Source organism: Pongo pygmaeus, chromosome 7 (assembly GCF_028885625.2).
Source record: "Pongo pygmaeus isolate AG05252 chromosome 7, NHGRI_mPonPyg2-v2.0_pri, whole genome shotgun sequence".
Taxonomy (NCBI): Eukaryota; Metazoa; Chordata; class Mammalia; order Primates; family Hominidae; genus Pongo; species Pongo pygmaeus.
This window is the reverse complement of record NC_072380.2, coordinates 450,735-472,750: the sequence shown is the minus strand read 5'-3', so window position 1 is coordinate 472,750 and position 22,016 is coordinate 450,735. Positions and strand designations below refer to the sequence as shown.

Sequence of the window (22,016 nt, the reverse complement as noted above, 5' to 3'; positions counted from 1 at the left end):
GTTATAGTTTCATTGTACTGAAAATCGTTATATTTGAATTTTTTTAACAGATCAGGATCCTCATGACCAGCCAAAGAGAAAAAGAATTAGGAAGCATAAATCAAAGAAAAAATTTAAAAATCCCAATAATGTTCTTATAGAACAAGCAGAATTAGAGAAACAGCGGAGTCTGTTACAGGAGAAATCTCAGCAACAGCACACAGATGGCACCACAATAAGCAAAAATAAAAAAAGGAAACTGAAAAAGAAACAGCAAATTAAAAGGAAGAAAGCAGCCGGCTTGGCAGCAAAGGCTGCTGGTGTCAGTTTCATGTACCAGCCGGAGGACAGCAGCAGTGAAGGGGAAGGCGTGGGAGAGGCTGGTGAGGAGGACGGAGCGGACGCCAGTGAGGAAGATCCGACACCGGCCGGGCAGGAAGACATTAAAGACACCAGGGAGGAAGATGGTGCGGATGCCAGTGAGGAAGATCCGACACCGGCCGGGCAGGAAGACATTAAAGACACCAGGGAGGAAGATGGTGCAGATGCCAGTGAGGAAGATCCGACACCGGCCGGGGAGGAAGACATTAAAGACACCAGGGAGGAAGATGGTGCGGATGCCAGTGAGGAAGATCCGACACCGGCCGGGGAGGAAGACGTTAAAGACACCAGGGAGGAAGATCCAACACCGGCCGGGGAGGAAGACGTTAAAGACACCAGGGAGGAGGACGGTGTGGACGCCAATGAGGAAGACCTGACACGGGCCGGGGAGGAAGACGTTAAAGACGCCAGGGAGGAGGATGGTGCGGATGCCAGTGAGGAAGATCCGACACCGGCCGTGGAGGAAGACATTAAAGACGCCAGGGAGGAGGACGGTGCAGATGCCAGTGAGGAAGACCCGACATGGGCTGGGGAGGAAGAGGGTGCAGACTCCGGGGAGGAGGATGGTGTGGATGCCAGCGAGGAAGATGATACAATTACCAATGAAAAGGCAGACAGTATTCTAAATTTTTTGAAGTCAACACAAGAAATGTATTTTTATGACGGTATGTTTTTTACTGTTTTTCTCTTGCATAGTGACATCCACTTAAAAGTTTATTAAAAGAAACAAATATAATGCTTAAATGTTAAAACATACATTAAAAATATTCAATGTAAATAATTAGTTATAAGGCAAAGATTAGAGTATTTACGTGCTTTCCACCGATGATGTGGATAGGCATGTGCCCCTGGCATATCCAGAGAAGCAGTGTGGTGGCCGTGGCCAGCTGTGGCTTGTGCCTTGCAAGGACAGGCTGGCCCCGTGTCCTCCATGCCTCTAAGGTCAGGTTTTGGAGTGTGTTGGCATCCAGGCTATTTTTCTAAACAAGAGATAAATCCAGATTGGAGGCTTTGATGAGCTGAGCTCACCTTCATAAGCAGACTGAGAGGTGAAGGAAACACAGCTTGTGCCTTTAGGACAGATTTCATTTTCTCTTCCACATAGAACGGATGCACAATTTCTCAGCAAGCATTTTTGTGCAGTTGTTTATACTGACATAAGATAAGGAAAATAAATGTAGGTTTAATGTCACAGATGGCACTTGCTTACATCTGCACTACGCTTTGTTGACAGCTGACCTAGGGACACGTGGCTGCCCCGGAACAGAGATACTCACCGTGGGCTGGCTTCCTGGGTTTCTTCTCTTTAATTTTTTTTTAATACTTTTTAATTTTTGTGGGTATAGGTGTCTTTTCAATGATGTTACCAGCAGGTTCAGGTTAATGTGGTGGGTTTAGCAGATCCAGATTTAAGCAAGGCATTTGATGGTGTTCTTATCAACAAGATTGAGAAATATCAGCTATGTAATAATTTGGGAAGTAAGTAACTGATTTTAACAGTGATGCAGAAGTACCATTTTTAATAGATTGATTTCAACATGAAGAGCACTCTAGCCTCTTCCTCTTTAGCGTGTTTCTCAGCAGATTGTATTAACAAATTGAAAACACGTATCCAGATGGCACATCAGGAAGACATGGCTAAGACACTGCAAAGTAGACGTAGAATTCAGAAAGGTCTCAGTAAACTTTCTATTCTGTGTGTGATCGAGCAGCTTGGGGCAGACCAACAGTCATGCCAGGAGTAACCAAAAAGCCAGGTTGAGAAACACCTGTTGAAGGGATCAGCAAGCTACTCAGGAAACCAGCTCATAGAAAGATGGAACTCCTGGAACCCTCACGGGGAGATTATCATGGAAACATCTGCAGCCACTTGTCTTCAGGAATCTGCCAGTCCTGAGTGTGGGCGTTGGGTGAGGGTCTGGGGAAAGGACCTGGTGGAGCCCAGAGAGCAGAAAAACCAGCCTCACAGGTTGAGAGACCAAAAGCAGAGCCTGGAGCCCAGTGAGCACAGACATTAGAGCCGGGGCCGGCAGGTTCAGAGGTCAGAGCCTGGAGCCCAATGAGCACAGACATTAGAGCTGGGGCCGGCAGGTTGAGGTCAGAGCCTGGGGACCAATGGGCTCAGAGGTCGGAGCTGGGGCCGGCAGGTTCAGAGGTCGGAGCCTGGAGCCCAAAGAGCACAGACATTAGAGCCGGGGCCGGCAGGTTCAGAGGTCGGAGCCTGGGGACCAGTGAGCACAGACATTAGAGCCGGGGCCGGCAGGTTCAGAGGTCAGAGCCTGGAGCCCAGTGAGCACAGACATTAGAGCTGGGGCCGGCAGGTTGAGGTCAGAGCCTGGGGACCAATGGGCTCAGAGGTCGGAGCTGGGGCCAGCAGGTTCAGAAGTCGGAGCCTGGGGACCAGTGAGCACAGACATTAGAGCCGGGGCCGGCAGGTTCAGAGGTGAGAGCCTGGAGCCCAGTGAGCACAGACATTAGAGCTGGGGCCGGCAGGTTGAGGTCAGAGCCTGGGGACCAATGGGCTCAGAGGTCGGAGCTGGGGCCAGCAGATTCAGAAGTCGGAGCCTGGGGACCAGTGAGCACAGACATTAGAGCCGGGGCTGGCAGGTTGAGGTTGGAGCCTGGGGACCAGTGGGCTCAGAGGTCGGAGCTGGGGCCAGCAGGTTCAGAAGTCGGAGCCTGGGGACCAGTGGGCTCAGAGGTCAAAGCTGGGGCCGGCAGGTTCAGAAGTCAGAGCCTGGGGACCAGTGAGCACAGACATTAGAGCCGGGGCCGGCAGGTTCAGAGGTCGGAGCCTGGAGCCCAGTGAGCACAGACATTAGAGCCAGGGCCGGCAGGTTCAGAGGTCGGAGCCTGGAGCCCAGTGAGCACAGACATTAGAGCCGGGGCTGGCAGGTTGAGGTTGGAGCCTGGGGACCAGTGGGCTCAGAGGTCGGATCAGGGGCCGGCGGGTTCAGAGGTCAGAGCCTGGGGGGCCGGTGGGCTCAGAGGTCAGAGTCTGGGGACCAGTGGGCTCAGAGGTCGGAGCAGGGGCCGGTGGGCTCAGAGGTTGGAGCCTGGGGACCAGTAGGCTCAGAGGTTGGAGCTGGGGCTGGCCGGTTCAGAGGTCAGAGCCTGGGGACCAGTGGGCACAGACATTAGAGCTGGGGCCGGCAGGTTCAGAGGTCAGAGCCTGGGGACCAGTGGGCTCAGACATTAGAGCCGGAGCCGGCAGGTTCAGAGGTCGGATCCTGGGGACCGGTGGGCTCAGAGGTCGGAGCAGGGGCCAGCAGGTTCAGAGGTCGGATCCTGGGAACCGGTGGGCTCAGAGGTTGGAGCAGGGGCTGGCAGGTTCAGAGGTCGGAGCCTGGGGACCAGTGGACTCAGGTGTTGGAGCAGGGGCCGGCGGGTTCAGAGGTCGGAGCCTGGGGGCCGGTGGGCTCAGAGGTCGAAGCCTGGGGACCGGCGGGTTCAGAGGTCAGAGCCTGGGGGCCGGTGGGCTCAGAGGTCGGAGCAGGGGCCAGCGGGTTCAGAGGTTGGAGCCTGGGGACCGGCGGGTTCAGAGGTCGGAGCAGGGGCCAGTGGGTTCAGAGGTTGGAGCCTGGGGACTGGTGGGCTCAGAGGTCGGATCAGGGGCCAGCGGGTTCAGAGGTCGGAGCCTGGGGACCGGTGGGCTCAGAGGTTGGAGCAGGGGCCGGCAGGTTCAGAGGTCGGAGCCTGGGGGCCGGTGGGTTCAGAGGTCGGAGCCTGGGGGCCGGTGGGCTCAGAGGTCGGAGCAGGGGCCAGCGGGTTCAGATGTTGGAGCCTGGGGACCGGTGGGCTCAGAGGTCGGATCAGGGGCTGGCAGGTTCAGAGGTCAGAGCCTGGGGACCGGTGGGCTCAGAGGTCAGAGCAGGGGCCGGCAGGTTCAGAGGTCGGAGCCTGGGGACCAGTGAGCTCAGATGTTGGACCTGGGGCCAGGGGGTTCAGAGGTTGGAGCTGGGGCCAGTGGACTCAGAGGTCAGAGAACAGAACTCAACACTCTGCATGGCTTCCCTTAGAGCCTTTGCCCAATTCTGAAGCTGTGGGTGGAAGATGAGAAGCCACACAGAGAGCCTCCGAATAACAAACACAGGGGCCTCTTGGCCATCTTGAGGTGCTGATTAGATGAGGATCGGCCTGACCCTCGAGCCCAGCAGAGCAAGGCAGCCCAGAGGCAGACAACCCTGTCCCAAATGTGTGGCCACCTTGGAGTCAGCTCAGTCCCTGCACGGTCCGGGGGATCCACCTCTACTCGGTCTGCCTGGGGGAGCAAAGGGTGAGCCCTCTAGAGGGAAATATCGGCATCCTAGACCTCTGCAGTCTTTCCTATGCGTTCAGCAACAGTTTACCGGGCATGCCACAAGACAGGACCACAGCACCGAAAACCATGAGAAAAAAACAGCAGTAGAGCCGGAGTAGGAGATGCTGATGTTATCAGACAAGGAGCCTAAAATAAGGGGGGAAAAAAGGAAAAATTGGAGCATTTCGCCAGGTAATTTGAATCTACTAAAATAATCAAATGGAAATTTTAGGCCTGAGAAATATAGTAACTAAAATTCAGGCCCCGAAAGACAGGGAGACAGCAAACGAGAGTTGGCATAAAAGAGACTTGGTGACCAGGAAGAAAGTCCCCAGAATGCAGCTGGAGAGAAAACGGACGGAAAACACAGGAAAGAGCCCGGCAGACATGGAGTGGGAAGTCTGGTGTCCCTGAAACAGGCCCAGGTGGAGAGGAGAGAGGACGGAGCGGGGGCGGGATGGAGACGTGACATTTGGGAGTTTTACACCATTGTTACGGGACACAGAGTCACAGGTTGAAGAAGTCTTGCCAAGTCCAAGCAGGGTTAATGCCGAAACCACCAGAGGCGAACGCATTGCAGCCAAACTGCTGAACAGCAGCCAGAGAGGCAAGACCAGCAGCCGGACCGAGGGGAAGTCAGGCTTGTTTTCAGTTCTCCTTGATTTCTTCTAAACAGCCACAGTCTGATTCTTTTTTTAAGCGATGTGACATGGACATAGAGAGCTTGGTTTCATTGTCTGGTTTATCCTGCTGCTGTTTGTAGCCCTGAGTCATGTGTTGGACAGGGAAGGCATCTCACCAGACAGAGGTGTAGACGGGCCAGGGGAGCCATCTCACCAGACAGAGGTGTAGACGGGCCAGGGGAGCCATCTCACCAGACAGGCATCTAGACAGGCCAGGTTTCCACAGTCATTCATGCAGTGGTATTTTGTACTGAGCTGTGTTCTGATTCTCTCTTCTAGTAGCTTCTTATCTCCCAGACATTCTATGTGGAAGCGTAGGTTTGAGACCTTCCTTAAGAGAGGAAAGCTTATCTTTAGTTTACAGAAATAAAAACAAAACTGTATTTCCAAGCAAAACTGACTTTATGTAGGTGTCTCCAGAGATGCAGCTTCAGCCGCCCTTGCAGATGCCGCTGAGGAGCTGCTGGACCGTCTTGCGTCACACAGCATGCCGCCCTCAGACGTGACCATCCTGTACCACATGAAAACGCTGCTGCTTCTGCAAGATACTGAGAGATTGAAGCATGCTCTGGAAATGTTCCCAGAACATTGCACGATGCCTCCTGGTAAGTACCATATGATTTATTCAAGGTCCTGCTTAAGATACTCTCATCGAGGTTTGCCTCTAAAAGACTTACACCACCCAAACAGCAATGAGTTGGAAAATATGACACTGCACATATGGCATGGAGAATAGAGTCCCAGAGAGAAAGAGGCTTCCTGCATCTCTGCTTGATATAAAAATATTTCACATAATATATGCAGAAATGCATGTGCAGTCTAAGTTTCCAGACTTGGGAGCTGTCAACTCTTGGAGCCAAATTTTCCTAAGTTCAAATAGAAGTGAATTCATTTCTTCCTCTTTTCCTTCTCCTCTACTGGTGTGGTAGATGGTAAATTTTTGCTGGCCTCCAACTCTCTGGTACCTTATTGAACCCCTGATGTGGCGATGATGACTTTTCTGCCACCTGCACCGGGCATCCTTTTCATGCAAACTGTTGTGTGCTGGAGCGGCTGTGCTCATGTCTTCCCAATGCCGTGTGCAGTGACACAAGCTGTGGTGAGGGTATTCAGGCCACAGAAACCTGCAAATGCTGAAAATCAGAAATTCAGGCTGTTGAACCATTCACCTGCACACCACTGAGTGCAGAGCAGCCCACCTGGCCCAGGGCTGGCATGTGGCACCCATCCCAGAGGAGGAGTGGAGGAGGGTCCGTGGCACCCGTCCATGGCACCTGTCCCAGAGGAGGAGTGAAGGTGGGTCCGTGGCACCCATCCCAGAGGAGGAGTGGAGGAGGGTCCATGGCACCCGTCTGTGGCACCTGTCCCAGAGGAGGAGTGAAGGTGGGTCCGTGGCACCCGTCCATGGCACCTGTCCCAGAGGAGTGAAGGTGGGTCCGTGGCACCCATCCCAGAGGAGGAGTGGAGGAGGGTGTGTGGCACCCGTCTGTGGCACCTGTCCCAGAGGAGGAGTGAAGGTGGGTCCGTGGCACCCGTCCCAGAGAAGGAGTGAAGGAGGCTCTGCAGATTTCATGAAGGGAGTTTCAGAGTAAGTGTCGGGAGTGGTTTCTGTCCGTAGAAACCCACAGGGTTGCTGAGGGGTCAAGACCGGCATGTTAGAGAAGCCAGGTAGCAAACGGTTACATAACCGTGGCGTGATGACGCCGTGGCACCGGCGCAGGGAGCTGGGGGCTGCAGGGACCACGAAACTGGAATCACAGCGTGCAGAGCATGTGGGTGCTGGAGGAGCTACCTTTATGCAGAACACCCTCATCCGTCGCGGAGGTGTTGGCTCTGTGTTGCCCTGCATGGTGCTCTGGGCTGTGGAGCCTATCACTGAGGAAGGCTGGTGGGGACCCTGCCCTGGGGCGCTTGCTTCCTAGCTGAGGAGCTGGAAAAGAAGCCAGATACTCGGTGAGATGCGTCATAGACCTGCAGATAGATCCTGGAGATGAGGCCGTGGAGGAGCAGGAAGAGGAGGGTGTTGTGCAGCCAAGTGCACACGCGCTGAGATGGGTGAACCCGTGTGTTTGGGAGCTGCGAGGAGCCCGGCGGCTGGACCAGAGGATGCAGGTTACAGGGCCAGGTGCATTGAGTGAGTCTCAGAAGGGGGAGAGGTGACAGGACCAGGCACATGGGACCCTGGGCATGTGAGCCTTGTGGGCTTCTACGCAAACAGAGACAGGAGGTTTCTGGAGGCTATGAGGCTTCTGGGCTGTTATCTTGAGGCTGGATGGAGGAGATAGAGAATGGAGACCAGGTGGGGGCTGCTGAGGACCTGCTGAGAGGTACCTGCAGTGTGGACCAGGTGGGGGCGGCTGAGGATTTGGCAAGAGGTACTTGCAGCGTGGACCAGGTTGGGGTTGCTGAGGACCTGCCGAGAGGGGCCTGCAGCGTGGACCAAGGTGCAGCCACGGGTTAGGCAGCTGTAGCCAACATCCAGGTGGGCCGTGGAGGTAGAACCAGTGGGAGCTGCCAAGTGGCCGGTGAGGCACTGGGAGGACCAGGTCACCGCGAGGAGGAGGAGGGGCTCCCAGAAAGATAGGGTTTGAGGTGAGAGGCCCTGCCCAGAGCGCAGTGCTGGGCAGCTATGCAGGTGCCAGTCAGACCTCAGGTTCCAGCTGAGGCTCAAGAGGGCCGTGGGGCCGGGAGTGCAGGGAGGAGAGAGGTCAGGGACAGGGAGTACAGATCCCCACCAGGAGCGTGGCCAGGGGCCATGAGGAATGACACTGGAGGAGGAAACGGGGCCCACGGGTGACAGTGGAGGAGAGAGGAGGAGCCCCACCAGGAAGGTGGCGGTGCTCCTGAGAAGGCATCTGTGTGTGCGGAGAGGGCGGCGTTGGCCCCAGGCCGGCATCTCTTTGTTTCTGGTGGGTTGTCAGGCCTCTTACAGCAAGTACTTAACAAACTTAGATTTCCATAATCAGATTTATCTCAAACCGCAAAGAAAAAAGCCGATTTTATTATGTTAAACTGATAGGAGATTTTTATGAGAGATGAAAGTAAGCAATTTTAACTTTTTAATTTTTTTAATTTTTGTTCTGTTTCTCACACTTGAGGCTTTTCTGAAATGCACCAAAAGAGTTTTGGCAGTTGTGGGGAATTTAGCAGAACCCCCATTATTAAAACAATTGGTTTCTTATATTAAAATCATCAGACATGTTTTGTATACACACACATTTACGTTAAACCACTGATAGAACTAAACTGTGTGTAAGAACCTGTTTTCTCTAAGAAAGGACTCCTTTGAGTTCTGTAGGATATATGCTTAAAGTTTTTCTATGTCAAGCTGTTTTATGAAATAAAATTTTACGAACAGTGAAGCTTCATTTTCACACGTTGTATTTGTTTAATGCAGACTTGGCCTATATGAGTTTTTGAAATTAAGGGTTTTTTCCGTAAAACTAGCTTAGGAGTTTAATTAGTCACTGTGTCTCTCACCTCTATAGAGATCACATTGGAAAAGCAGGTGAGGGTGTTTTCTGCCGATCTTGTCTCCTCTCCCTCTTGTCTGGCTCAGCAGTTACTTTTCCTCAGTCGTGGGGGCTGCGTTCAGCTGCGATGCCAGCGTTAGGGCCAAGCTCTCCCGCTTCTGTGACGTTTTATTACATGCACTCCTTATCAGTAGCAGCTGCCATTCCCTGAGTGTTCCTCGCACTGTGCACTGAGAAGGGCTGGGAGTTTCCGAACATCACCCTCCTCTAACCCTCTGTATGGGAATTAGATTTTTATCATCCTGACTGTTGGGGCTTTCTAGAGCTCAGGCAACTTCCCCCTGGGTGGGATGGAGGCTGCCTGGGGGGAGTGTGGATGAGGCTTCTGTTATCTGTGGCTTGGCTCTCTGTGGTTGGAAACTTCAGAAGCAGTGGATTCCAGGTGCAGCATTTGGTGCCCCAACAAGTTATAAAACCTGACCCTGGGGAGAGCCTTCACTGGCAGCCAATGTCCCCCCGTGAGCCCGGTGAGCACAGACGTTAGAGCCGGGGCCGGCGGGCTCAGAGGTCGGAGCCGGGGACCAGTGGGCTCAGAGGTCGGAGCCATGTCCCTGCCGTGAAGCCCTGAGGGTTGGTGGTGACATCAGGGGCTACTGTGGTGTCGCAATTGTGGTGTCTCGGCTGCCTTTGGCCAGCGCTGCCACAGCCCTGGTTTCATGACGTGGGCGCCACGTGGTCCTGTGTTGTCTCACTTACGGCTCCACTTCTGGCTTTTTTCTGCTTGTTCACCCTTGACATGAACTTCTATTTCCTTTTCATTCCAGTTTGTATGTGGGTTTTCTTCCAGGTCTGATGTTAAGCCTGTAATATTGCACTGTGATGTTTTGAAGTTCAGGTGTAATAGAGCCAGTGAACCAAGGGTACATACCCCAGTGAAATACAAATATTCAGAATTCAGCCATTGTGTTGCCAATACTGATTACGTCATGTGTGATTAACAAGTGTAATGTGTCCCTTTCAACATCAGTTTTATGCCAAAGTTGCATTTTATTAGATTATTTGGGAGTTCACTTTGGGTCCAAAGGCTCATGTCTACGTAATAATAACTTACGATTTTTCTTTTTGTCTTTGTTTTATTTTTTGTTTTCTTTGTGTTTTTTGCTTTCCAGACCATGCCAGAGTAATCTCAGCTTTCTTTAGTTACTGGATCACACATATCCTTCCTGAGAAGAGCAGTGACTAAAATGGAATATCTCTTTAAGAACAGTTCCTCTTTAACAAAAAAACTTAAAAGACAAATGTGAGATGGGCTTAGAGTTAGTCCTCTGGGAACTTGAAAGACATTTCTGCCGTATTATTTATTCATGTGTTTGTTCCTGGTGGGCAAGATGCCATCTGAGGCTTTGGATGAGAAACTGGGGTAAAATGGAAATTTTTCACTTATTTGCAATTGTATATGTCTTGAATTACTACATAAAACTTGATTCTGTTTTTGTACTTATTGTAAAAATTGAAAATGGACATTCTGTTAAGTTAAACTGTATAGTGTGAAGCTCATATATTTTTATGAAGTTTTGAATCACCTTGTATCTGAAAGTCTCTGTTTTAAGAATGCTTTCTGGGTATTAAAATGTTCTAGTTTAAGTAGTTTGATTATAGTTGAATTTTTTTTCTCTTCTCTACTTTGTGAATCATATCAGGTACCTGTGTTTCCTGTTTCGATTTTCTTTTCTGTGATAGAAGCAGTCATCAGTTCTTGGTATTACTAAGTGTGAAAAGCATCAGTCAGGCCGGGCGCGGTGGCTCACACCTGTAATCCCAGCACTTTGGGAGGCCGAGGCGGGCGGATCACAAGGTCAGGAGATCGAGACCATCTTGGCTAACACGGTGAAACCCTGTCTTTACTAAAAATACAAAAAATTAGCCGGGCATGGTGGCGGGTGCCTGTCGTCCCAGCTACTCAGGAGGCTGAGGCAGGAGAATGGCGTGAACCCGGGAGGCGGAGCTTGCAGTGAGCGGAGATCGCGCCACTGCACTGCAGCCTGGGAGACAGAGCGAGACTCCATCTCAAAAAAAAACCAAACCGTCAGTCAATTGGTACAGCATTTTGTGAGGGCAGGTGCCTCTATCGAAAGGGTTTTATTGTGGTAAAACATACATACAACTCATTTTAGTCATTTTAGGTGCATGATTCAAGGTACCACGTGTGTTTGCCGGGACCACCACGCTCGTCCTGTTTGTGGTGAGAGCATCCCTCTGTGCCTTCCAGGACCCACATGTGCCCTGTCCCGCCTGTCCTGCCTGTGAGCATCTGTGTCCCAGACGCTGTGTGGGTGCTCGTCTCCCTTCCTCTAGGGAACTGCAGGGTCGCCTGGTGATGGTGACATCCTGAGGGGGTGCCAGGCGGGCTGCTGGGCTCCCCACACCCCCAACCCTGATCAGGGCCATTCTCTTGGGTGGATGTGGCTGCTCAAGTGTTGCTGTCTGCTTCTGTCTGTCTTTGGAGAACATCAGCCCAGACCACCCCTGCCCAAAGCTGATGCTCAGGTAGGCAGCGTGGAGGGAGGGGAAGGGAGCCCTGGCGTCCTTGCCGACCCCTGTCCTGCCACTTCCCTCCAGGTCCCTAAGAGACGTCTCTTCCACATGCTGGAACCTTCTGGAAGCAGGTGAAACAGGGATGTTTCTGGCTCTGGAAATAGTCCCCTTGGATCTAGTGGCTTTGCAGTGTCCCCGTCTTGATGCGGCTTGCAGGCCCTGGAGCACAGGCGTGTGGCAGCAGACGCCACTCTTCCCAGAGTCACCTGAGGACAGGACGCAGGCTGCTCCAGACAGGGTGTTCCCAGGAGGCCACACATGAGGCAGGAGCTGCAGGCGCCACTGCTCCACCGTCTTTTGGCATCAGGGAGCTGTGGTTGTCTGCAGGGTGCCCTGTCCACCCCTGCCCTCCCTTCTCTTCCCCTAACTCGGAGGTCACTGTGAGGCGTGGGAGTGGCCAGGAGCCGCTCATCCCACGGTAAGAACCCGTGCTGCAGTGGTGCCCAAGCTGGACTCCTGCCTCCACTGAGAACCTCCATGGCCTTGTGGAACCTGGGCTCTCAGAGGCACCAGCCTGCAAACCTCCCGTTTAAATGCTTCTTTTTTTATTTTTTATTTTTATTTTTTATTTTTGAGACGGAGTCTCACTTTTGTTGCCCAGGCTGGAATGCAATAGTGCGATCTCGGCTCACCGCAACCTCCGCCTCCCAGGTTCAAGTGATTCTCCAGTCTCAGCCTCCCAACCAGCTGGGATTACAGGCATGCGCCACCACACATGACTAATTTTGTATTTTTAGTAGAGACAGGGTTTCTGCATGTTGGTCAGGCTGGTCTTGAACTCCTGACCTCAGGTGATCCACCCGTCTCAGCCTTCCAGAGTGCTGGGATTAGTGGCGTGAGCCACTGCACCTGGCCTAAATGCTTCTTAATTAATAGCACATGCTTTGCAAATGTGAAAATAAATTCAATATTGACAGACTCATAATTTTACTATTCTTAACGTCCCGTTTGTGTCTTTTAATGATGAACCGTCTCCACCTTCTCCATCCCCTGCAAGTGAATGCACCATTGCGGGGGGTGGTGGGTCACGTGTGGCCCTTTCCCGGGTTCCACAGAATCCCTGTAGACTCCCTTCTTGCTTCTGTGATCCTGTGGGGCTTTACTTTGCGAAACCTTCTGCATTCACTTTCCTGACCTTGAGAATATTGAGGAATAGGGATACAGTCGAGCAGGTGGGATGTTCAGGGTTAATTCGTTTTGTGTATCATTCTGATTCCAAAAAGGAAAATGCATCTTCTACAAAACAAAAGCAAATAAATATCGTCTCTAATATGTCAGCATAGATACGATAATCTGTTTATTCCACTGTGTTTGAAGTTAGATAATAATTAGATCAATTTATCTTCTACAATAGTGCAAAATATTCATTCAGTTCATGTCATTTTTTTTCTGTAAACCATGTCAATTAAGACAGGCAGAGAAGGAAGCACTCAGGAGCATGAGGAATTGTCGTCAGGTTGCCAATATTAAGACAGTTGTGCCTAGAAGGAAAAAAACACAGAATTTCTGAGCCCGTCAGTACTGCCTGCACCCTGGGACCTCCGCCTGTGTCTGCAGAGCCTGAGAAGAAGGGAGGGCTTGCACGAGCCCGTCTCCAATTTGCTTCCCAGGCCCAGCTGCCGCCAGGCTCCAGGGCAGAACTGTGGTGGCTTCAGGAGACTCCAGGGCCCACAGGGTCAGTTCTGGGCTTTGCCTCTTTGTGCAGCTCTTGCCCCGAGCACTCTCCAGGTGACATGTCCTCTCATCCCGGGGCTCTTCAGAGAATCGCAGGAATGGGCTCCACCCCCTCCAAAATAAGAAGCGTGCATGCATCCGCCCCGCCTTGCACCAATATTGGGTACAGCTTTGAAGGGGTCAGAAATTCCTCAAAACCCGGTCAACAGGATACTGTGGTGCATTGAGTTCCCTACCAGGTTACTTAGGGCTTTTGTCCACTGCGTGAACCCTGAAGGCCGAGAGCGAGCCAAGGTCACAGTGCCTGGTGGAGGAGCAGGTATCGCAGGAACCCGGAGCCAGCCCAAGAACCGCCCAGGACCCAGCAGAGGAACAGGTATCCCAGGAACCCAGAGCCTGCCCGAGAACCGCCCAGGACCCGGCGGAGGAGCAGGTATCCCAGGAACCCGGAGCCAGCCCGAGAACCACCCAGGAGAGCAGTCCCATCGCTCATGGCCGGCAACGAGCCAGGGAGCCCAGGTAGAAGCAGCTCGGAAGCTGCGGATCTTAGCACTGTCCTGAGGCTGCCGAGGCAGGCTGTGTCCCAGCCATTCTTTGATCTCTTGCTTCCTCCCAGTTTGGGCCGGGGCCAGGGATGGAGGAAACTGAATTCCAAAATTTTTATTGTAACAAGTATTAATTTTCTTCTTCTGCCTAACAAATGACCACAGGCACAGTGGCTTGAAACGACACCATTTGCCGCCTCACAGTGTCTGTGGGTGGGGATTCAGTACAGCCGGGCTGGGACCTCTGTGTGGGGACTCACGGGCCGCCAGCAGAACGCTGTTCGTGTGGCCGCAGGACAGAGGCTCCGTGTCCTTGCTGGCTGAGGCTGTGGCTGCTGCCACACCTCAAGGCACCTAGTCCCAGCCCCGTGGCCCCTCCAACCTGGCAGCCGACCTCAGGGTGGCAGAAGAACCCTCTGGTATGGAGAACCTCTTTTTAAAGCTCTCATTTGACTCCGTCAGGCCCGCCCAGGTAATCTGCCTTTTGTTAAAAGTCAAATATTACAATAACAACTGCCAAGCCTCATCACAGGTGATGGCCCCAGGTGTGTGTGAACATGAGCACATGCTGGAGGGGAGGCCACGACACCGGGCAGGGGCCAGGGGGAGAGTCGGGGAAGGCCCTGCCTTCGGGAGCTCAGCCCCACCTCGTTGCCTCAGCACAGGCCCCTGTTCCACTGCAGCTGTATCTGGCACAGTGAGTTGACGAGGGGCTGCCCCCTTCCCTTGGGGGGCTTGAGGCCAGAATCCTCCTAAGGGATCGAATGAGGACACAAAGGAAGGTAGATGGACAGACAGGGAGCAGCTGGCCAGAGGAAGCCTCGATGGTCACCCCCTCCCCAGGATGTTCAGTGCACACTGGAGATCTCAATGATCACCCCCTCCCCAGGATGTTCAGTGCACCCCGGAGATCTCGATGATCACCCCCTCCCCAAGATGTTCAGTGCACACCAGAGATCTCGATGGTCACCCTCTCCCCAGGATGCTCAGTGCACACCAGAGATCTCGATGATCACCCCCTCCCCAGGATGCTCAGTGCACCCTGGAGATCTCGATGGTCACCCCCTCCCCAGGATGCTCAGTGCACACCGGAGATCTCGATGGTCACCCCCTCCCCAGGATGCTCAGTGCACACTGGGAGTGGCTGGGGTCAAAGGCAGTGCTGGCGTTCATGGCCCTTTCGCTACGTCTGATTTGTCGCAGATCCAACAGCATCTGGGATCTTCCTCTGAAAATCCCTCTCATTATCGCAAGGAATTCCTGCACATTACTCAGTCCTTTAATTTAACGTGGCATGACATTTATATCATTCTAACCTCCACCCTCACTCCTGATGAAAAGGGCGCCCCTGGCATTCAGCTGAAACCCATACCGATGAACTCCATAATCAAGCCCCTGTACAAAATCCAGTGGCCAATGATGCAGTTCCCTGCAGAGACCCAGACTGGATTTACCATCAGGGAGACCATGGCACCATCTGGATTGACGAAGCAGGAGCATCATCATCTTAGACAAGCATCACCCCTGTGAGTTCTACTTGATTCAAAACTGCCTAAATCCAGCCCCAAAACATCAGCCTAATGGCTAATGTCAGCATGACCTTAAACCACAAATGAAACCTCTGACCAGAGACGTGCCAACCCCGAGATAACCTTCCCTCCCAACAGAGACACTCCAATCCTGCAATAAGACTCTCCTCCACACAAAAACCTTCCTAGCCTGTGATAAGCTCCCCCTCCCAGAACTCTTAAATACCCTTAAGTCTCCAAGAGAAAAGGCTCCTGACCGAAATTGGGCAGAAGCCCCTCTCAGGTTGATTCTCCAAAATAAACCTGTCTTAGACTGTTGAGCTGCTTTTCGTGTTTCTTTCTTCTTTCTTCAACTCTTGCAGTATCTGTCACCATTATTGTTACGGTTTCATATTCCACATTGCAACCAACCTTTAAGAAACTACAGTTTGTTGAGCTTTGCTGTTGTATAAAAAAATCCATATTTATTTGAGAAAGCTATTAACATACTCCCCTCTTTCCCATTCTATTAAACGTTTGCTAAATAATAGTAAAATTGTTTGCTCTTAAAAATTATTTTTCACTAAAATGCATTATTTAGGTTAACATATAAGGAGTGTATTGTTTATCTTAAATGAATTAATCCATAATGTTTAAGTTTCTGCTTTGGTTTCTAGGCTGGAGCATGCTGGGGGGCTCCCTGGGGGCTCTTCAGAGTGAGGGGGTCCTGAGGCCAGGAGTCCGGGAACCACTGCTGTGCACCGTTTGGCACAACACTGGCTGAGGCCCCTTGTAGAAATGTTCTTCCCAGACCTGCAGCAGGAAAGACACAGCATGAGTGGGGATGTCCTTTATTCCCAGAGGCAAGTAAGCCCCAAATTTCCACACTTGTCAGAGTGACAGGGTCCCAGGGGCAAGCCCTGGCTGATTTCAGCCTCAATGCGAACAAGGTCATTAATGGAGGATGATGCATTACAAAGGGCAGTGTAATCCACAGCGCATGGTCCATAGCACCAGAGCACAGGTGGGGAGGGTCAGGAGGAGAAAGCTCTACTCACAAAAAACTGGGGCAAACATAGAGATGACAGAATTAGAAAAGTGCTTTGTCGTCCCCAAGGGAATAATAACCAAACCCAACAAGGATGATCCGGATGTTAAAATCACCGGGTCGGATATTTTGGGGAAGGGGAGAGTCCCGAAGCCTCACCTTACCCCACAGGTGACTTGCGGATTTTGAAGGGGAGGAGCAGCTTTGCAGGAGGGATCCAGCCACTGGCACTGAGCACCCAGACGGGAGGCTTGTAGGAGAAAACAGAAAAAGGAGGAACCAGGGGAGTTTAGAAGATGCTGTGGGGATGAGGGGCATGTCCCTCGAGAACCGTGCCAGCAGCGAGGCCATTCAGAGAAGACTTGAGAATGGCTGTGGTCACGGTCAGTTCACACCTGGCGGGAAGCTCTACAGCCTGATTTGGGGGAGTCTTCAGGCCATAAGTCTGGAAGGCACAGAGACAGCCCTGCAGCATCATCTGCGGAGGCTGAAGAGGGAGCCCCTGGTGTCCACCTGGGCAGGGGGAGGGACCTGTTGGGATTGGGTGTAACTGCGAGAACAGTATAGTGGATGGGCGGTCTCTGCACCTGCGTGCGTGGAGGGAAAAGTAAGACAGGAAAGGATGTGTCATGAAAAACATGGTCATGAGTTAAAAATGAGGCACGTACAACAATAGAAATTCTGCAAGAATGTATTTGAATAATACACTGTCTACCGTGTGTGACTGCATGAGAGAGGAGTGGAATGGAAGTGGGGCACAGAGGAAGGAAGGAAGGACGGAATGCAGAGGACGGAATGAATGCAGATGAGGAGCGAGCAAGCCAGAGAAAAGGCCACACATGCCCCCAGAATGATCCCCCGTGATGAAGGTTGCTGCATGATCCACTCAGCTCCTGGGTCCCAGCAATTGACCACAGCAAAGAAGAAAAGAGGAGCTCCTGCAAGGGCAGGTGCTGGTGCACCATCGTCCAGAACACGAAACGCACATGTAGGTAAGAACCTAAGCCTATGTGAGAGACGGGCAAACGAAAACGAGTGAGACTCCTATTACATGCAGTCCTGGGTGTGCTGACATACAGAAATCCTCTCTGCAGGCTTAATTACTATTTGCCATGTTGGATTTGCTTACAACCTGCCTGTGGCATAAGGGCGTCTGAGCGTAAGAGTGAAAGAGAATTTTAGAATAAGTTGGACAGCGTCTGTCTCCTGTCTAGAGACAGCCAAGTCCTTGCTGTTAGAAAGGCAGAGCTGAAGAACAAAATCAAACGCGGCTGCTCTTCCTAGTCCCTTGGGGCTGACTTGGCGTGGGCTTGGCCTGAGGTCCCGTCGTGCATCTGGGCTCGGCGGAGACCACTCGGGGTTGGTTTTCCTTTTTGTTGTTCTCCACGGCTTTCTGTAGTGAGTTGGGCTGAAGGGAATTTGTTACTAAAGATAATTAAAGTGCCCAAGTGAGCACCAGGGTGCAACTCCCCAGGGGGTGGCATCCAGCCTGAGAGGATTTGGTCACCACGAGCAAAGCCATTGTGACCCACTGTCTCCAGCTTGGCAGGTGTTCCCGCCTCAGGTTCCCTCGCGGGGACAGCAGCCACTGGGGGGTCCTCTCCTGCGGCAAACCCATGGTGTATCCACCTGCACTGCCACCATGGACACCACTGCCTGCCCCTCGCAGCAACGGGGACACTGTGGTGTCGGCCCAAGTCCTTGTGGGGACGTCTCCATGGCAGCCTGGGGGGGATGTCACCTAAGCCATCTCTGGTAGCCGGTGGGAGGTTCCTTTCCATCTTTCCCTTCAGTGTGTGTCTTTACATAGTTGCCAATATGGATCCATAATTTTTTAATTTATTTAAAACTGTAGTCAATGTTTTTTGATGTATAGCATACATACAGAAAAGTACATAAAACATAATGTCACAGCTCCTTGAATTCTCACAAAATGCCGAGACCCCTGTAACCCACACCCAGATTGGGAAACAGCCCTCTCCAGTGCCACAGCCCCTGGGAGGAGGCCCCGTCCTAGCTCTGCCCCTCCAGTCACTCCAGGTTTTCTCTTACCAAGCTTCTGAAGGAGCTTCCTGGCCATCCATCCTAATGGTAGCACAATATGCTAGTAAGTTAACGGGCCTCAATTAACTTAGCTATTCCTTTATTTGTGAACTGTTACGTTGCCTTCGGATGAACAAACTATCTTAAAGCCTTTGGCGTATTTTGCATTATTTTCTTATTTAGATTGGAGGAACTGGGGCTTTTGAGGCAAAGTCTACTACACTTAAAAAAATACGTTTGTATTGTGATACACATACTGTAAAATTTACATTTTAAAATGTAGAGTTCCCAAACCTAAACTCTGTCCCCATTAGACAGGAACTCCGCACCCCTCCCTGCACCTGGCAGCCACCAACCATCCTACTTTCTGTGTCCGTGGCTCCGACCCCTCCGGGGATTTGTCCTTCTGTGACCAGCTCATTTCACCCAGCATAACAGCCTCAGGGTTCCTTGTGTTATAGCCTGTGTCCAGACTCCCCTCCTTTTTAAGGCCGAATCATATTCCATTTGTTAAAAGAAACACTTCAACTGAATTAAATTTAAAGGCGTTTAATTGAGCAATGAATGATTCATGAATCGGGCAGCGCCAGAATCACAGCAGATTTAGAGAGACTCCAGGGATGCCTCGTGGTCACAACAAATATATAGACAAAAAAAAAAAGGAGAAGTGATATATAGAACTCAGCAGTGAGGTACAGAACAGCTAGATTGGTTCCAGGTTGGTGTTTGCCTTATTGGAACAGTTTGAACACTCGGCAGTCTATGCATGGTTGACGTATGGCTGCTGGGATTGGTCAAGACTCGGCCACTGTTACAGGCGCAGACTCCTGAATTAGGTTTTCAGTCCTGTCTGCTATTAAGGTAGGTTATAGTTCATCCACAAGGACTCAAATATAGACATCCTGGTGTCCTTCTCAGGCCATATTTAGTTCGCGTTAGCACATGGCATTATGTTTGTCCATTGATCTGTAGATGGACATGGTGCTGTTTTCACCTTTTGGCTGTTAAAATAATGTTACCCTGAACATGGGTGTACAAGCACCTGTTGAGTTCTAGCTTTCAGTTTGGGGGTTTATGCCCAGAAGTGGAAGGGCTGGATCATACGGTAATTAAATCTGGGTTTCATTTTCTGAGGAACTTCCACCCCATCTTCCACAATGGCTGCACCATTTTTCATTCTCAGCAGCAGCACATGAGTGTGCTCATTCCTCCTCATCCTCTCCAGCACTTATTTCTGGTTTGCAAAAATATATGATAATCATCCTGATGGTTATGAAGCAGCACCTCGTGGTTTTGATTTGTATTTCCTTGCTGATTAGTGGTGCCGGACGTCTTTTTGCGTGCGTGTTGACCTTTGTCTATCTTCTTAGAAGTGTCCATTCCAGTCCCGTGCCTACTTTTTGGGTTGTTTTGTTTACCACAGTTTTTATAAACCAGTTCTACATCATATGAGCTGTGTGCCCCTGGTCTCTCCAAGTAGCTTAAATTCTCTGAGCCTGAGGCATCTCCTAGGAATGAAAACACCCTGTAAGCTCAACACTATTATTCATGCCTAAGACAACTACACCAATTCCCCAGCTTTTGAATGACCATAGGAATTATCACCAGAACACGACACTTTGGAAAGTGAATGAGGTGGGATTAATAATTATGCCAAAACAGCAGGTGTGAGCCAGAACCATCCCAGGCAAGCTCGTGTTCACTTTATGTGATATCAACTCCACTCCGTTCCTATCTGGATTTCTCCACTGTCCCCAGCACATCTTTCCAACCAGCGACCAACAACAGTCGGGCTCTGCATTTGGTTGTGAGCCTGTGTTGTCTCATTTATCTCCATCCACTGCTTCCCTAAAGGTGGTGACTCTGACGGCCCAGGCCACAGTCTTGCTCCTGTGGAACAGCTTCTCCCTCCATCACGTAACCTTTCCTCCTGCCGGCTGCGTTTCCTGCCACCGGAAGTAAGGTCTGCAGGCATCGGATTCAGGGGGCACGTGGGTGCAGGGTGAGCTCAGGGAAGGCGTCAATGGGGTGGCATGGAGCACCAGGGCAATCGCTTGTCTGAGGAGGTGAGTGCAGAGCTGTCGGTGGTAAACCTATGCAGAGATGCCCCAGCGCCCGCAAATGCTCTGCCTCCAGGTCCCCGGATGCCTCAGTAACTGCCAACGGCCTTTTCCCAAATCAGTGCCTTCATTCGGGTTGCAAAATAGTTGATCTTCTAATTTCACCATTCCTGCCACATTTATTACCAAGCACTCTGTGAAAAGGGCTTTTTTCTCATCAAGAGGAAAAGAAACACACTTTCTCTTAAGCAAGGGGGAGCTGCTGAAGTCAATCCCTTTCCTCACCGATTTCCGAGGAAAGAGTTGACAATGATGTCAGAGTGGCCGCCGAAGGGAAAGCAGATGCCCTCCCCTCCCACTCCATCTCAGCCTCTCTCTCCCCTCAGTCTTCTCCCCCACCCTGCCCGTCTCCCTCGCTGTCTGGCTCTCCTGTCCCTGCCCACCAGCTCTCTCTCAGGCTTTCCTGTTTCCCCTGCCCCCAGCTCTCTGTCTCTCTCCCTAATCCCCCTTCCCACTTCGTGGACTCCCAGGTTCTTCTTTGGCCAGTGGGAGCCGCTCCAGGCTGGCTCCTGCATCTTCTCCACCTGCCCCATTGCCAAGGGCACTTTCTTGCTCTGAAGAACCCGAAGCCCCAGGCTTACCGGAAACTTTCTGTGCCCCAGAGCTGGGATCAGCTGCTTCTCCAAGGAGCCCTGGGATATTTGTAAAGATAGATTGCAAAATTAGAATTAGTATTTTCAGAATCCCTTCCCCTCTTTTCCCACTCCCACCCAACCCAGTGTCACAGTGTCAGGCAGGTTTGGGAGATGAGGACCCCTAAGCCCAGCGCCACTCCTCTTCCCAACCCTGGACTAACAACTTGAGCTGAACCAGACATGAACTGAAGCCCAAAACAACTGACATTGACTTGCAGCGTCAAATTCAACTTAACTGAAATGCAGTATCAATGTTGGCCTGAATCAAGCCATGGCAAGATGTGTGATAAGCCAGGGACTGTGGCTCCCCAACAACGCATCTTCCTTAAACCCTTGAACCCATGCAAGACTAGAGCTCTATCGTGCACGAACGAGGGGTGTTCCGCCTGGCTTCGATGATTCGTATCTGCTGTCATTTGTAAACTGTTTATATACCGCCTTGGTGACAGGACCCCAGATCTATTTCTCAGTCACATTCAAGCTCCCCTGGGATAACACACTCCAGGGCTCTCACTCGGACCTTTCACCGTGAAGCGGTGAAGCCTCCTGCGGTGGCTGCAGCCCCTTGCTCTGGCTTTATCAGGTCAGGTCTCGGCTCTGCAGGCCTCGGAGCCCACAACAGAAGAGACCCTTTTATCAGCGTGCGCTGCGGGGTGGCTGCACCCTCTTCAGGGTCAGGGTGGCCTGAACTTGCGTCCTGCGCCTCATGTCCTCCTTCTCTCCTGCCCTTCGGCACGGTGCCGGCTCTGGAATCTGAGCGCGTTGACACCGGTTCCTCCCTGGCCAGGCTGGCTGCTTCCCTTTCAGTGTCTGGGGCCGGCCTCGGGGGCACCTGCAGCCACCGGGGCGGCTGCTGCTGGGAGCTCAAGCCCATTTCAGCCTCACCTTAGGATGTGACGATGTCCTGCCGAGGACAGTAACTGAGATGAAAAGCGAGTTAAGGCGACAAGGGCTGCCCTTTCGGTGGCATCCGTGAGGCAGATGTCAACCCCCAGGGCAGGAAAAAGGAAAGCCCGTTCTGCCTGCACCCTC

At 51.8% G+C, this 22,016-nt stretch overlaps 2 protein-coding genes across 9 annotated transcripts in view; both read left to right on the top strand.

Annotated features, from left to right (window-relative positions):
- ERICH1 (glutamate rich 1) overlaps positions 1-10,460 on the top strand; it is a 59,363-nt gene extending 48,903 nt beyond the window's left edge. For 5 of the 8 annotated variants that reach the window (XM_054498807.2, XM_063668494.1, XM_054498804.2 and 2 more), the window contains 3 exons: positions 51-1,025; positions 5,754-5,948; positions 9,986-10,460. In XM_054498807.2, the coding sequence (XP_054354782.1) occupies positions 51-1,025; positions 5,754-5,948; positions 9,986-10,059 (1,244 nt within the window). In that variant the 3' untranslated portion in view covers positions 10,060-10,460. Of the gene's footprint in view, positions 1-50; positions 1,026-5,753; positions 5,949-9,985 lie in introns of those variants that run through there. The other 3 variants (XM_063668495.1, XM_054498809.2, XM_063668493.1) reach the window with 2 other exon arrangements.
- A 929-nt stretch (positions 10,461-11,389) lies between these two features.
- LOC129042597 (uncharacterized) lies at positions 11,390-15,533 on the top strand. Its single transcript, XM_054498811.2, is given in 2 exon segments — positions 11,390-15,104; positions 15,107-15,533. Coding segments are annotated over 2 exon segments (723 nt in total). The 5' UTR covers positions 11,390-14,416; the 3' UTR covers positions 15,142-15,533.
- Positions 15,534-22,016: the final 6,483 nt, after the last annotated feature.